The 15189-nt window shown below is 46.3% G+C and overlaps 5 protein-coding genes across 5 annotated transcripts; 2 read left to right on the top strand and 3 right to left on the bottom strand.

The window, feature by feature from the left end:
- Positions 1-120: 120 nt before the first annotated feature.
- JR316_0012662 (Metal-dependent hydrolase lscR) lies at positions 121-1822 on the top strand (the record flags this gene model as incomplete). The annotated part of the gene is made up of 7 exons (XM_047898283.1): positions 121-288; positions 354-663; positions 729-781; positions 849-865; positions 939-1436; positions 1521-1628; positions 1696-1822. The coding sequence occupies 7 exons, from the start codon at positions 121-123 to the stop codon at positions 1820-1822; spliced, it is 1281 nt and encodes a 426-aa protein (XP_047743172.1).
- A 1747-nt stretch (positions 1823-3569) lies between these two features.
- On the top strand, positions 3570-5622 carry JR316_0012661 (uncharacterized protein; the record flags this gene model as incomplete). Its single annotated transcript, XM_047898282.1, has 8 exons — positions 3570-3718; positions 3787-4185; positions 4273-4463; positions 4518-4657; positions 4723-5172; positions 5305-5331; positions 5397-5510; positions 5569-5622. The coding sequence occupies 8 exons, from the start codon at positions 3570-3572 to the stop codon at positions 5620-5622; spliced, it is 1524 nt and encodes a 507-aa protein (XP_047743171.1).
- Positions 5623-5983: 361 nt separating this feature from the next.
- On the bottom strand, positions 5984-10870 carry JR316_0012660 (Putative urea carboxylase; the record flags this gene model as incomplete). The annotated part of the gene is made up of 20 exons (XM_047898281.1): positions 5984-6267; positions 6301-6383; positions 6436-6551; positions 6616-6654; positions 6709-6747; positions 6803-6961; positions 7014-7076; positions 7132-7179; positions 7235-7519; positions 7576-7722; positions 7779-8040; positions 8096-8532; positions 8586-9021; positions 9077-9309; positions 9389-9685; positions 9739-9809; positions 9859-9924; positions 9973-10090; positions 10146-10214; positions 10262-10870. 20 exons carry the CDS (start codon positions 10868-10870, stop codon positions 5984-5986), a joined length of 3861 nt encoding a protein of 1286 aa, XP_047743170.1.
- A 648-nt stretch (positions 10871-11518) lies between these two features.
- Positions 11519-12496, bottom strand: JR316_0012659 (Lactam utilization protein lamB; the record flags this gene model as incomplete). Its single annotated transcript, XM_047898280.1, has 8 exons — positions 11519-11564; positions 11612-11663; positions 11721-11895; positions 11946-12026; positions 12093-12213; positions 12270-12334; positions 12386-12406; positions 12458-12496. The coding sequence occupies 8 exons, from the start codon at positions 12494-12496 to the stop codon at positions 11519-11521; spliced, it is 600 nt and encodes a 199-aa protein (XP_047743169.1).
- A 1535-nt stretch (positions 12497-14031) lies between these two features.
- Positions 14032-14916, bottom strand: JR316_0012658 (uncharacterized protein; the record flags this gene model as incomplete). The annotated part of the gene is made up of 1 exon (XM_047898279.1): positions 14032-14916. The coding sequence occupies one exon, from the start codon at positions 14914-14916 to the stop codon at positions 14032-14034; it is 885 nt and encodes a 294-aa protein (XP_047743168.1).
- Between the last annotated feature and the right edge of the window lie 273 nt (positions 14917-15189).

The raw sequence follows: 15189 nt of genomic DNA, 5'->3' as shown, positions 1-15189 counted from the left end.
ATGATCCCGAAATGGCTGTTTATAGACTCCGCTTACCCCTAAATTCGGGCGCGCTTTAAGCCAGAGTTGCGCATTTAAACGTTTACCACCAACTTCCCAAGCCACTTTTCCTTCTTCACTATGACAGTTAACGACTATCATCTGATAAAGGTCACCTCGAACCCCAGCAAAGACCCACACCCGACACCTAAAGGCGACAAACCACCCCATTGGGTCGACAAAGCCGGCTCGTCGTTCCATAATCCATGGAAGAGCTTTCGAGCACATAGTTTCCGGGATAAACTCAATGTACGTCTCCATGCTCATCAAATAGTGAATGTAAGAGATCATATGTCTTTTCTATTGCTATTCAGCTGCTACCAGCGATTGCATCCTTCCCGGCTCCGCCGAAAGATATCGCGAGTCTGATGCCTATCCGCAATCCTACTTGGGGTAGATCAGCAGCAGCGACGCTCGATGGAAAGAACAAAGAAGATGATGAGGAGACGGACAGAAGCAATAGCAGCAAGATTAAGACGACGTGGTTAGGGCATGCATGTTTTCTTGTCGAGTTCCCTGCTCCGCCTGGCTCGACAGACGGTCGAGGGGTGAGAGTCCTGTTCGACCCTGTCTTCAGTTCTCGGTGCTCTCCCAGCCAGCATATAGGACCCAAGCGCTTTACACGTGCGTTGCATACTGTTCTTGACTTCTTTGTCCAGCTGTTGATCGAGTCATGGCCCATTGTCCAGCACCGCCATGCAAAATAGAGGATATACCAGAGGTCGACGCCGTCGTGATTTCTGTGAGCAACAAACAAACCATAATCTTTTAACATCTTTCTAAACCACTTCTTGCTTTCAATTCGTTAGCATAACCATTACGACCAGTGTGTTATTCTCTTGATCTGTTCCTGTTCCTCGCTCATAATCGCCCTTTCTTTTTCACCTCTCTTTTCACAGCCTAGACACACATACCATCCGCACCCTCTTCCGCCGTACATCCCGCACACCCCACTTCTTCGCACCACTCGGCAACGCATCCTTCTTCAAATCCCTCGGCATACCTACCTCACACACACACGACATGGACTGGTGGGAATCCAAACGGCTCGTCGTACAACATTCAGACGCAAAGGACGACGCCAACCAACCTCCGCTTACAGTCGACATAACGTGTACCCCTGGCCAGCACTTTACCGGGCGGTCGCTGTTCGATTCGTTCAAGACTCTGTGGGCCGGGTGGGCTGTTGAAGAGGTTAGGCAGGGAGAAATTAATGGTGGTGGTGGTGGTGGTGGTGGTGAGGCGACGCGGCCGCCGACGAAAGTGTATTTTGCTGGTGATACCGCCTACCGCACGGTTCTTGACGGCGATAACGAAGACGAGGTGCCTGTTTGCCCTGCGTTCAAGGATATCGGGGCAGTGTTTGGCGGCTTTGACGTTGCGCTGATTCCAATTGGGTGAGCAAACGTCTCGCTTGCTTTTGTTCTTATTTCTCCTGTGATTCGTGAATGATGGTGTCGCTGAATGACGTGTTATGGCAGAGCGTACCTTCCTCGCGATTATATGTCGCGCATCCATTGTGCGCCTCAGGATAGCGTTATGATTTTCAAAGACGTGAAAGCGAAGAAGGCGCTTGGGATGCACTGGGGGTACGTATGAGGTGTCTATGACGAGTTGAATGTCAATGTAATCTGATAAAAAATCATTTTGGTTCAGGACGTGGACGTTGACTTCTGAAAATGCTCTCGATCCGCCTAAGGGTCTTGCGAAGGAATGTGTGAAGGCGGGTATAGAAGACGGCGCGTTCACAGTCTGCGACATCGGACAGACATTATGGTTTTAGAGGGTGTTTGAGTGCTCATTGTGCTCTGTAGAGGTTTATCTGTTGTACGTTATAGCTTGCCGGCAAAGTTATTACCATTACTAATAATAGAACTTTTTTTTGTACGGAGGATGATTTACATGCATAAAATATACTTAAACTGAGAGAATCTCCGTAAGTCAATTACATAGCGTGGCGTATCCATGATCTAGGAGCGCCAAGGGGCTTAATGCTTCTTTGCCCAATTTTTTGCTTGTTTAGGAATAGAACATTGTATAAGGTGTGTGATTTGGATATAAGCTAACCGAGGAGTCCCGATTCATCTCACTTCAATCCATACTCCCCTTCGAGCAAGATTATGCAAGTTTGGCACGCGTAATTGTCGGAGAATGAGCACAGATTTGTCTTGTCACTATAACACTAATAAATATGACCTTCTCGGAGTTTCGAGGTTGGATTGGGACATTTGTCTCCGACCGACGTTGACAGCACCTTTCAATGGTTTCAGCCAGCCGCAGGGAGTGTATAGACATGTACCTTACCTGTAAACTCCGTTTCTTACAAATCCTCTTATTGATTATTTTTATTGTGCTATAATCAGGCATGAGGGTTTACGTACTCCGAGAGACCCGTCAGTGTAAGGTCTACCTCAAAACGCATTGTATTACAGCTACTACGTGTGGTGTAGTCAATTTGTTGAGAGTGGTATGTTTCAAGGTATTCAACGATTAAAAAAATAGGATACTCAAGCATCTCAGTCCAGTGCGAATCGTGTCAATAAATTAATAGATCTGATCCCATATGCGTTGACGGGTTTCTCGTCCAAACGATTCGTTGACGATGGTGCGAAATGATATTCAAGATCTCATAACGGCCTGTGGTCCCCAAATAACTTCAAATCAGATTCGAAGTAAAACTTTTTAAATTTTGCTTAGAATACCTTTTGATCCACGGAAACGACAATCCAAGCAAGGTGTTCCTGTCCAGGTCAACAAGGAAATATGAGTATTCTACCACCGGCGTCCTCAAGCAGCCTTGTGAAATGAATTGAGATTAAAAAAAGCAGAGTTTCTGCTCAGAATAAGACAGCTATATTTACCCTCAAGCTCATACTGCCGCGAGCAGGCCATGAGTATTCCGTGCCTTTGTGTTGAATGTTGGATGAATGCCAACCAAGCTCTCCGAGATGTCCCCTTTCGCAGTGCAACATAAAAAATTTTGTCGCAGCGTAATTTCTTTTCTACACTTGTCCACCATAATAGAGCCACTTTAGACGCCAGACCATAAAATTGATAGCGTTTTTGCTCAAGTTTCGTAAACTCTCGTACTTCAGGGCCTGGGTATAGGAGGTTCCTGGCCGTGTTAGGTAAATGATCCGAATATATAAATGGCTCACACGATGTCGTGATCATCTACCGCGTAGGACGAAACTGCGGAACCCGTGCGGCAACCTAAGCGGCTTCAGTGCATGGCCTGATTGGAGACAATCATGTTTGAAATTCTCTTGCGGTATGTCATTATCTTGGAACAGCTCCATCCTATCTTTTTTCTCAACGCCCTCGATGCCCTTCGACGTTTAGTGCCAGTTGTACTATCCCAATCCCCTTTTCGCGAGTAAGCACCCCCCCTTTTTTTATTTATTTGGCGACAAGATTAGACATGCGCTGCCATCCAGATCTCCAATTACGGCTCCATCTTTTCTTTTATTATCGGTGGGGACACGTAGAGCATTCAAAACCCCATTCAAGCATAGTGGAGTACAACCTTGATGTTGAATCCCACCCGCAATCTCAGTAGCAAGGCGTCGAAGCTACTATGGGGTCTGACCCTATTAGCGACGGCGGCAGGGGCTCAAGAGCTGACAGATGGTCAAATTGGCGTGGTTAGCGCCAGATTGGCAGAAGCAGCGCTCATGAGGTGCGTCATTGACATACATCTATGAAGCTAAACGCACGTCTAAATTCTTCCAACGATCTCACTACTAGTTGGGAGCTCGGTACTCGCGCACAAACTATCCTCGAGCTTAACGCCACAGAATACTCGGTGTTCTCTTCGTCCTCTCTACCACCCCCTAAAACTATTCCATCGTCACTGGCGTCTACACACGGACTCGATCCTTTCTTTGCCATTGCCCACGAGGTCGTCGCGAACCGCTCAACGGCGAACAACAACACGTCTGGGCCGCAGGCCTTTCTACCAGATGGCAGTGCTGGCGACCCACCGTCGATCGGCGTGGCGGTCTTGCTGGCCGATTGGACGAACCAAGACGACGGGAGGTTGGATTACGCAGGCGCAGCCAAGGACCAACTCGACTTTCTCCTAACCAAAGTCCCCAGAGCCTCCGACGGTGCTATATCGCATAGGGTGTCTGAGCTGCAGCTATGGTACGTGCTTGGCTTGTATTGCCTCCACATGTCCACCTCGGTTATTTATCCGTCTTGCTTATATTTCTTGAAAAAAAAATTGTGCAGGAGCGATTTTGTTTACATGGTACCACCGTTCCTCGCTTACTATGGCGTGTTGACCCGGAACCGCACTCTTGTCGCCGAGGCCTACAATCAAATTAAACTTTACCGAGGCCATCTACGTGATAATTCAACGGGGTTGTGGATGCATGTCTTGCTGGGTGCCGACTGGAATGACCCCGGATTCTGGTGTACAGGTCGGTGCCCTTCAACTAGCTGTTATATCAGTTGTCCAACTCAACTTGATATAGGTCAAGGATGGGCAGCGGCGGGGATGCTGCGGGTTTTCGCCACGATGCAGCACTCTGAATACTCCAACACGTTCAAAAACGAGCAAAAAGACCTTGCGAGCTGGATAAAAGAAATCCACGACGCCGTATACCCTCACCTCGTAAGTTCCCGATATCCCTGTCTCCTCTCTCCTTATCTCAATCTCAATCTCACATATTCCATTAGGATGATACCAATATATTCACAAACTACCCTAACCAACCCGTCACAGCCTCTGGCAACTTTTACGACGCCGCCTGTACAGCGCTGCTCGCAAGCACCGTCTACAGAGCCGCACTAGTAACCAAAGACGGCTCGCACATCGCCGACGCCGACCGCACGCGGTCCACTCTATTCAGCACGAACACCAGCCAGCCCCCTTCGTCCAACGCGAGCACCGCGCTGGACGGCTACGCGCATCTGACGGCGGACGGGTGGCTCACGCCCGTCGTGAACCCGCACTCGTTTGGTATGGCGGGCAAGGAGAGTGCGGAGGCGCAGGCGTTCGTTGTGCAGCTCCATGCGGGGCATAGGGAGTGGGTGCAGGGCGGCTCGAGAGTCAGCGCGGCTACCAGGAACGGCCGTGCGGAGGCTTCTGCGGTGTGGATGACGCTTGTCCTCGTCCTCGCGGGAGCGGTCTTGATGCTGTGAAAATCGATTCAGAATGAACGCTGTCATTGCTTTCTTTATTTTTGGCTTTTTTTTCGTTTTTTAATTTTGGTTTTGTTCTATTTTATCTGCTTTTGGGGCTCCATCCTTCGATTATAGTTTTTTCTTTTTTCCATTTTCTCAAAGGTATGTCTTCCTTTCACCCACTCACTATTTTATGTCTTCAAACTCTGACTTTCGTGTGCTTTTAGTACTTGGACGATATATACCGACTTTCTCCACCCAATTTATACACCACCATCATACGCCTGTCATTTCCCCTCCACTCAGCCTGCCGCTACCTTCATAATCCGCACACCCTCCCTGTGCGTCATCACCACCATCATTCTTCATACCGACACTGTAACTCATCACCAGACTCAGACTTTACAGAAAAAAACGTCACCTAATAATTTATTCGACCCGATAATCGCATAGTGACGTTTCTCCTGCCTATACTAATTCCCTCGAGTCCCTCCCTACCCTGTTGTCCCATGTTATGTACCAGGGTATTTTCCCTCCAGTTACGCCTCTCCCAAAGTCACCGAACAATGTTTTTCAAATTTGTGTCGAGCTGTAGATTCGGACCAGTAAAGTAACTGTATTACATCATGTACATGCTATGTACCTCTCTCATTGAAACAAGTCGTTTTTGAGAATAAAACTCGTAAGGAGGGGAGCATTGGTTGGCTACACCTTAGGCACAAATGTATAATTTCGTCAGACAATTGCAACGATAACATTTCATTCGTGGTAATACAGCCCTTAATTCAATAAACATTTACAAAAGCCGCAATTTTCATCCTAAAATGACCAAAGTGTCTCCAGGTCCAACAGGCTGCCCCTCCCTGGCGCCATGTCCAAAACCGACAACTTTCTTCCCTTTGCTTCCTTCCCCAGCAAGAACAGGTATTTCGGTTTTCATCGCCTCTAGAATAACGAGCACCTGCGAGTCCGACTCGATAACATCGTCGATGCTGCATTGGATCTTCCATATGTTGGCGAATATGGGGGCAGTGAGACGGGAACCACCCTCAACGTCTAGATTGTCTTTGAAGAAAATGGCATTTGTCGATGAATACCCTGGCGAGTTATCGAAATAGATGGGACACATACCGTTGTAGACGGATTTTGAACTGTCTTCTTGGACGTTCTGACGGACCTTGTGCTCTTCCCATTCTCGTAGCAAAATTCGTTCTCTGATTCAAATTAGGTGAGCTATGTTTTCACCGTATATAAGGGATACAATACCTCTGTTCCTCTCGGCTGCTGGCTTCAGCCTGACGGAGGCAAAATGCCTGGGTCTCCTTTTCAATAGATTCAAGGAACTTGGCATATTCGGCTACAGAGAACTCTGTCGGCTCAATCTATATGAGATACACGAGTTAATCAGTATAGAGTTAAGACAAAATATATCATGTTTTTCAATACCTGGAAAACGTATTGGCCTGTATCAAATTGTTTCTCAAACTAATACATGGCATAAGATCAGATATTCCCTCAATGCAAATCTATACAACCTACCTCGATGTACTCGTGTTCGCTGACAGGCTTGAAAGCAACCTGTCGTCACAAAAGTTGAGATGCTGGGCGTGAGGCACGACAATTATACAAATACCTGGTCGAAGGCCTCCAACAGCCATGGTTTATTTGCTTGGAAGTCGCGGCCTTTCCCCCAGGTTTGCCATGTAGGGAGAGTTCGTCCGTAGAGCTGATACCCTCCGGGAGATTCAATTGGGTATATCGCCGCCACTGGACCCGCAATGCCAATGGCACCCTGAGACACAATTCTCAATTGGTTCAGCATTTTGGCATTGTTAGTAACGTACTCGAGGTGTGAAAGTGCGCGATGGGTTCATCTTTTGACCGATAAGCCGGCATCGAGGATCAACCTGAGCAATGTTTCCTGGTAAGTAGTCTATCAATTTCTCCTACCAGTCAGCTCACCGGTATGAGGAAAGGACAAGCCAGGTAGAATCCAACACCCAATACAAGCTTTCAACGACCGTGTTATTTATGGCTCTACGAGGTGGAATAGGAGATAACGCACCCAGTCGGATTCGACCAGCTTTTGCAAGGCTTCTTCCGCGCTAGCAAGGCCGTTGTTGTTGGCCAAATATTCCACATTGCTAGGTAGATATACGGCTTTATCCCGAGTAGTGGTCATATACCGCAGAATCGCTTCTTTATTCCATTTATCGTCGAGGACAATAGGAAATGTAATTCGTCGACCTGGGAATGTCATTTCATCCATATTGTCTGGGATAAGCTCGGCCGATTCAATTAAAACTGCAAGAAACGCATCCTGGGCAATGATAGTCGGGTCATAGTGGCACTAAATAGAAGTGAGCTAAAGGCTACAGGGGGCGAATAGGGCATTTGACTGCGTACCAAAATCGAACGTATACAGGGACAGAGGAAACGTAGTCCAGAGATACCTTTTCCATTGACTATGCCCTGAAAGGCATGAATCCTTGCTCGAACAAACAGGTCCAAGTGCATCGCGCCGAACTCCACCAGAATCGCAGTGCCCCCAGCCTAGCGAAAGAAAACGTCAGTTTTCGTGTTCCCCCACCGCTACCAATAGAACATACCTGTCGGAAAGTTACTCTTTTTGCTAGGGCATCTCGATCAACATGTCGCACGTGAAGGACTGTAGGATATTCTGTATCTTTGACATCAGTATCCAACAATGTGAACCTGGATATCGACGTTTCTTTGAGTTTGTGGCTGGAGCAAGATTGTTCCACAGCCTCTAGCCACTGGATGTTTGATACGGAACGTTGTATTGCGCTACTCCATGATATCCTTCGAAATTCTATCGTGTTCCCAGGTCCGAGTTGACCCAGCTTCCACCTTTATTCTGAATTTAACACTAGGTCGCCTAGCGAAAGAAGAATCAAATACCTACATTTCTGCTGTCGCAACTGTGCACAAGCACATGTATCCACCCATATCAGGTCCTTCGTTCGTGAGAATGACAGGTGTATCGCCGTTAATGTTTATAGTGCCGAGCGCGTACCCATTGTCCAAGATATTACTTGGATGTGACCCTCCCTCTCCACCACTCTCTCTTGCCCATGCAATTCGATCGGCGGATGAGGGCGGCTCAAGTCGGATACCGAGTCTGTTACTTGAAGGGCTGACTCTCCACCGAGTAGTGTAGAATTTACGAAGGCCCTCTGATGTGACGAATTCCTCGTCGCCGTGCGGGCCTGGAAGTACATATATAACCCAATGAGAAGAGTATGTTGGAACCAAATGTTCCGGAACGACATGTTCGTTCTCTTGGGGAGCAGGGGAGCAATTTCCTAGAGAAATAAGGTCTCCTTTGAGCAACGAGCGACCCTGGAGAAGCAATTATCAGTCAACTGGGAAGATAGATAGCTTGGAATTATAACCTGATATCCTCCAAGTCCCATGGAAGTTGATTTGGATCCAAGGTAAGTTGGGACGTCGGGAAACCCGCCCCTGATGGCCAAGTAGACACGAAAACCAGCTGTGGCATTCGTCATACTGGCTTCAATATCGACAGTTGAGCCCTCTGGAACCAACAGTTTGGACCACGTCGAACATTTCTTGCCACTGACTTTGACTATCACGTCCTTTCCTGCCACAGCTATGACGGTGCTTGTAAAGAAATGAAATGAAGCTTTTACTCCGGGAACAACGACAATTTCGAGTCCTTCAGTTGTCTTTGGGTTCCCGACAAGGATGTTTGCTGCTGAGAAAGCAAGGCTATCCATGGGCCCGCTCACAGGAATCCCCAATTTCATGTGCCTGCCAGGGAGGTCTTGGATGGTCGTGTCAATACCAGGTGAAAGCACTTTGAAGGCACTATCATCATATAGATTAGACGAAGCTTCAAAGACCAGTGCAAAAATGCAGATACCGAGGTTGAACCTTGAACGATTCTAAGAATGTTGTGGTCACCATGCCTGTACGGAACGAGTGATGATCTATGATGGACGAAAGATATTTGACATTATTCATAGGTCCTAGGAGCTGTATTTCTCCCAATGCTATTAGAGAGCGAGATAGGGCTTCTTCTCTAGTCGATCCTGAAACAATTACTTTGCCCATGAGTGGGTCAAAATGAGGTGTGATCGTCATGCCAGTTTCAACCTATGCAAAATAATTTGATTATTAGGACACATTCACACAAGGTTCACAACGTGCAGGAATGCACAGCGCAAAGGCTCACCCAACTATCGATTCGCAGCCAGTCATAGTCCAACTCGTTTATAGAAGCATATTGGACCAAACCAGGGGAGGGCACAAATCCTTCATACGGATTTTCCGCGTAGATACGGCTTTCAATAGCATGGGAGCAACCTTGATTCACCCCTTGAGCGACGAAATTATCGTACGTGGCTTGCTGCATTTCTGCCGATGATGAGAGGAAGCCTTTGTTGGAAGAACTTTCCTCGAGGCCTTGCTTGATCATCAGCTCTACAAGATCTAATCCAGGATGTATTTGCTCAGTCACAGGATGCTCAACCTAGAAAAATAAACATGAAGCACCCTATATAATGAGAAAGTGTAGTCACTAACCTGGATTCTCGTATTCATCTCCAAAAAATAAAAGTTTGCAGTTTCTTCATCGACGAGAAACTCCATAGTGCCTGAAATATGTTCAACGAGACGGTCTACTTCTTAGCAGAAATATCTTACCTGCAGAGTTATATTTGATGCTTTTTGCCAAGGATACAGCTGCGTCGCACATTTGTTCCCGAAGGCCTGTCATCTCAATCAGCGCATGTGTGCTAACTTCCTGAATATACTCGCCTGGATGAGCTAAGCAGAAAGGACTGGGACTTTCTTCGATAACTTTCTGGTGTCTCCTCTGTGCGCTGCACTCCCGTTCTCGCATGTGTACTACATCGCCTTGGCCATTTCCAAATACCTGAAATAAAAGACGGTCGAGTTTCAGCCGCAATTACATATATTAGAATACTAACTTGTATTTCGATATGTCTCGCAGCGTCGAAATATCGCTCTAAAAAGATGCCATCGTCGTGAAACAAGGTCTAAAAAAGTTGAGTCAATTTCACAAGCAGACGAGAAAATGACGAACCTTTGCACGATTCTTTGCAACTTGAAAGCTAGTGCGCAAGCTTTCGGCATCGCGACAAACAATCATTCCCATTCCACCTCCACCCGCAGTAGCCTTGAGCAATACAGGGTATCCACATTGAGCCGCAATATTTAAGGCTTCTTCTTCCGATGCCAACAGTCCCCCTGAGCCTGGAACGCTTTTCAAACCAGCATTCCGAGCAATATCCAATGCTTCATGCTTCAAGCCCATAGAACGAATAATCTCGGGACGTGGCCCTAACCATATGATGCCATTGTTGATGACTTCAGCTGCAAATTTTGCGTTTTCCGATAGGAATCCGTAGCCTGGATGAACGAGGGTGACCGAATGCTTTATGCAGATCTGAATTATACTTGTAATGGAAAGATAGGCCGCTGCTTCTGAAGACCCAGCATTCGTTACAGTCGATTCGGGTTGTTCAAGAGGCACACTTTCGTCCGCTTGTAATACGTGAGGGGAGAGTGAATCGGAGTGTGTGTAGATAGCTACTGTCTTTAAGCCAAGTCGTTTTGCCGTTTGCAGAATGCGTACTGCGATTTCACCTCGGTTTGCGACGAGTAACTTGTGGTTGTCGTATTCCTTGACCATGCTGGCTAAAGAAGGGTCAAGGTAAACTCAAGAACAGCACCATGGCGTCCTTTCCAACCCAAGATAACATGATCCAAACATGTAATCGGTGAGAATGTTTGAAAGGAAGCATATCGTTTATAGAGTACCACCTGATGAAGTTATGATGAATGACGATGGGTGTTCGGGACAAAAAAGGTTCGGTTATTGGCACAACCGGAATTGTATTGCTTTACATCAACATTGTGAGAAAATACCGCTGCACTCCTAAATATGGCACATATTCTGTCCCAAACTATTAACAATTTTCTGGAAACAAGCTATATTTGGCTAGAGGATTGCCCAATACCTCCAACATTGGTCAAAATTCTCCACGCAGCAGTTTCAGTTTCGTTGAATGGTACCCTTGTTGTGTTCATCTACAAGAGACTTCACAAGTTCTGCGATTTCAACGGCTCCCTAGGCTCATTCAATCAGCATGATTCTTGCAAAACATATCAAGAAATACTCAACAGGCGTATCAGAATGGCAGCAAATGGTGACTTCGTCGATATTATCTCCCAACGAAATGAAACCACCATTCTGCGTTGTAACTAGCTTATCGTTAAGTAGTGTTAAGACCTAAATGAGCTCAGAATCAGGCGAGTTATGAGCGGCTAAGAGTAACGATCATACTCGTTTGCGGACGATGTCTAGAGGAACGGGATCATGTTTCCTGGAATCAAATTAAGAATATATCGTTTGGAATCTCGAGGAATTTACTTTGTTATGAGTAATTTCCCTTCTGCACTGTATTCCATGTCAGCGAACCATTCTGTTATAATGTAAGTTGTAACGCAAGATGAAAATATTTGAAGAGTGCTGGGCATGCCTGGTATGAATTTGACGCCTATTTCTTCTGCAGCTGTCTGATGAGCAGAGCCACCAATGCCTACAAATGCAACAGGTTCATTAGGGGTGCTGAAAATCTTTGCGACTTCTACAACGGCACGAGCAAGGGGAAGTGATCTCGATGTCTGACCATACACAGCACCATGGGGCTTAATCTACAATATCGCATATCAGTACTGTAATTTCAAGGATATAAAAAACATACATGGTTCAGAGGGAGTCCGTGTTGCTTCAAAAATCCACAAAGGGCTCCGACTTGATAAATGAAGCAAGACTTGAGCTCATCCTAGTAATCAACTCAGCTATGAACACGTACAGATAACTCTGAGTTTAGTATTGAAGATGCACATACCGGCTCGATTGCCATTTCGCGTCTTCCAAATCCTTGCAAGTCTGGAAGGGAAGGGTGTGCTCCGACAGCAACACCGTGACTCTTAGCAAGCTGAACGGTCTCGTTCATGACAGCAAAGTCACTCCATAGAGAAAGTTACAACCAGGAGCCAATTTCGAAGCCGCCGTGAAAACTCACGAGGCATGAAATCCACAGGCGATATTAGCAAGATGAATGTGTCCCATTAACTTTTCATCCTCTCCCTGTATGATAGGTGTAATTGACTAGTTATGAGAGTGTCTTCTGGTACATACGATTTTATACAGCGAGAACCCCTAAGATATCGTTATGCAAATAATCTAATGCAAGTTTATGTCTTCACCTACCTCTCCCATATCACAATTTACGGTGGCCCTGAAATTCATTTTGTAATCCAAGGACAGCGTAGAAAGTAGTGCAAGTAGATAACAAGTAGATAGGAGCTCCAAGGTTCCCAAGCATGAGAAAACTCGTATTCAGGGGGTGGGGAGACTTCGATTGACCCGTGCGGCGTGCCGCCAAGTCACTGTATAATCTATTTTTATCGCCGCCGGCATTGGCATCGTGTTGCTTGTAGCCGACGAAAGCACATGCCAAAAGGGAATAGACTATCTCGCTTGAACAAGTTGAATATCTGTTAATATCCTCAAAACGAGTAAAACAATACAGTCACTAAACTGCTTACTACTGATTCGGGATGATTACGCACTGGACTAAGATGAAGGTAAGTTCCGTTCTGTTACAGATCGACCCTAGCCTCGTCTCAATTATGACCTGAAAGTATCCGCTGAACGATGGTATAGTGAGTATAAAATTCCTGTGGGATAAGGTGACTACTCAATCATATCAAATCATCCGTGGTCGCCCTGATAATCATATTTCCGTGCATTCTCATATATGTTTCTCTATCTCGCTAGCGTCATCATTTGGATACTCAGAGTAATCTTTCCACCCTACATCTACGATACAACGTTGTCGGAGAACAGAACTGGGACAAAGGTTTTTGTTTTTTCTTATTAAACCACACTCTCAATGTGATTTGTCAACGACCTTGTTTTTTAGTGTCGGTGTCGCACTAGAGGACCGCAATTTATGATCGCCCCGGTACCTAACCGAGTCCAGAATGGCGGAGCAGCTGTCGACTCCGGAAAGGACGTCCAGCTTGAACCTTATTGCGATGGATCTGATTCGAGCGACCTTCAAGACGACGATTATTCCGCTATCCCTTGTTCAACAACAACAAGTGGCCAATTATCACTTTTCATGGAGCCTGTATCGATGTCGTCCTTCGAGCAATCCGGGGAGCCAATGATTGGGGATATTTGTGACTATATCGACTTCGTCAAGGGATTGAGAATGAGGGGATACCGGGCATCAAGTCATCAGTCCTCCTTTTCCACAGTTGCGGTGTCGGGTGAACCATTTCTTGAAAGCAAATATTCTGATTGCGAACACTCTAACTCTTCGATTGTCAATGTATGGTTTCATTCGTTATTTGAGGCTCATGGTATTTATAGCTATGCTCTGTCTAGCATGAACTTGCAGATTTCGACGATTCTGACCAGCTGGTATTCACTAACTCGTATTCATATTCGCGGGTGAGTGGTTGTGCAGTACTATTCCAGAATTGCAGTTACTTACGCCAAAATATAAGTTACACAAGGTTGAGTCTGTCCACAAATTGTGTCATTAGTAACACTGCCATCCAAGCATCCACAAAACTCCGAACCCCGACACCTTGTTATAAAAGCAATTACATTCTTTCCAACCGTGGGTTTTACGGTTAACGCTGTAACAAGAATGGCATGTTCTCGTTTGATAAGGCAGATCTCATCGCTTTATTTTAATTTAAGCGCTCGTGACCCATACTTTTGACGCCTGAGATCTAACATATCGAAGTTTAAAATGTATAAATGCGACGTTAAACATGGGAAGGAAGTCTCTCTATACAATTCTTTATATCTCGAAGGGTGCTCAACTTGTCATAGCACAACCTCCCACAGTCCGCTTTCTGGCACTTCGCTTCCCAGCAAGCGATGAACTCCGGCCAGTCTTCCATCTCTAGCCCACACAGCGTATCTCCGAGGGGTCGTCTATCCATCTCCATAAACATCCTGGTTTTGAGTTCTCGCCACGTATGATTGTTCATTTCTTCTCCGCATCCAGGACAGAGATATTTCTCTGCGTTTCCTGCATCGAATATCGCGTCGCTGTCTATGAATGTCTTGAAACGGTCTCGTCGATCCCGATGCAGCCGAAAGAGCGCCATGAGGCGACTGGCAGACATTTTTTCCAGGGTTGGTCGGTGTTCCTCATCATAAAGGTTCAGACTTAATGTCTGCGTCGACGCCAGCATAGTCTCCTCCAGCCACCCCTGTCGAGTTGTAATTGCATAAAGTCGCAGGGGATCGGCAAGGAACATAGGGGCTGTTATTGAGCTTCGAATGATGGACAATGGACCTGGAGCATCCCATTTTTGAGCAAGGAGGATGGCGTCGTCTGCTTCGTCAATGGATTCCCAGTTGTCGCTGTGAAGGCCGCATATCATGCTAAGAACCTTTGTCAAGACCTTATTCTTTTCATCAACGTCGAATATGGGACCAAATGATCTGTCTCCTAGCTCTGGCTGTACGAGGGATGAGTTGTGTGTAGAAAGAAGGCCACGAAAAAAGCCACATGTATTTCGCAGGGTGAAGTGTGGTACACGGTAGCCTGTATCTTCTGAGGAGACGAGTATTACATCGGCGTCGGGCGAGTTGAACTGGGGGTGGTAAGCTCGGGGTTCCCTGCGAGGCTTTGTGGACATCATGGTAATATAGCTGCTTCCTCGCCAATGTATCCGGGAAGTTTAATATGTTGCTGTTGCCGTTTATGATTCTCTTAAATTGCCTTGCGTCGGGCAACGTGGACGGGGTATGTAAATGCATCCTTGAGAGTTCTGGCTGGCAAATATATATGCCTCTCTCATCGATCATCACATGCCCGCATCCTTCCTCTTCAAATAGTTAAACCTACTTAATTAAGCTAGGACCCGTAAATCTCAGGATGTTAAGGACGCCAACGACTGTGATAAGATTAG

The sequence above is a fragment of the Psilocybe cubensis genome, chromosome 12 (genome assembly GCF_017499595.1).
Source record: "Psilocybe cubensis strain MGC-MH-2018 chromosome 12, whole genome shotgun sequence".
In the NCBI taxonomy this organism is placed as follows: Eukaryota; Fungi; Basidiomycota; class Agaricomycetes; order Agaricales; family Agrocybaceae; genus Psilocybe; species Psilocybe cubensis.
Note: the sequence above shows the minus strand (reverse complement) of the source record. Positions and strands in the feature narration are given on the sequence as shown.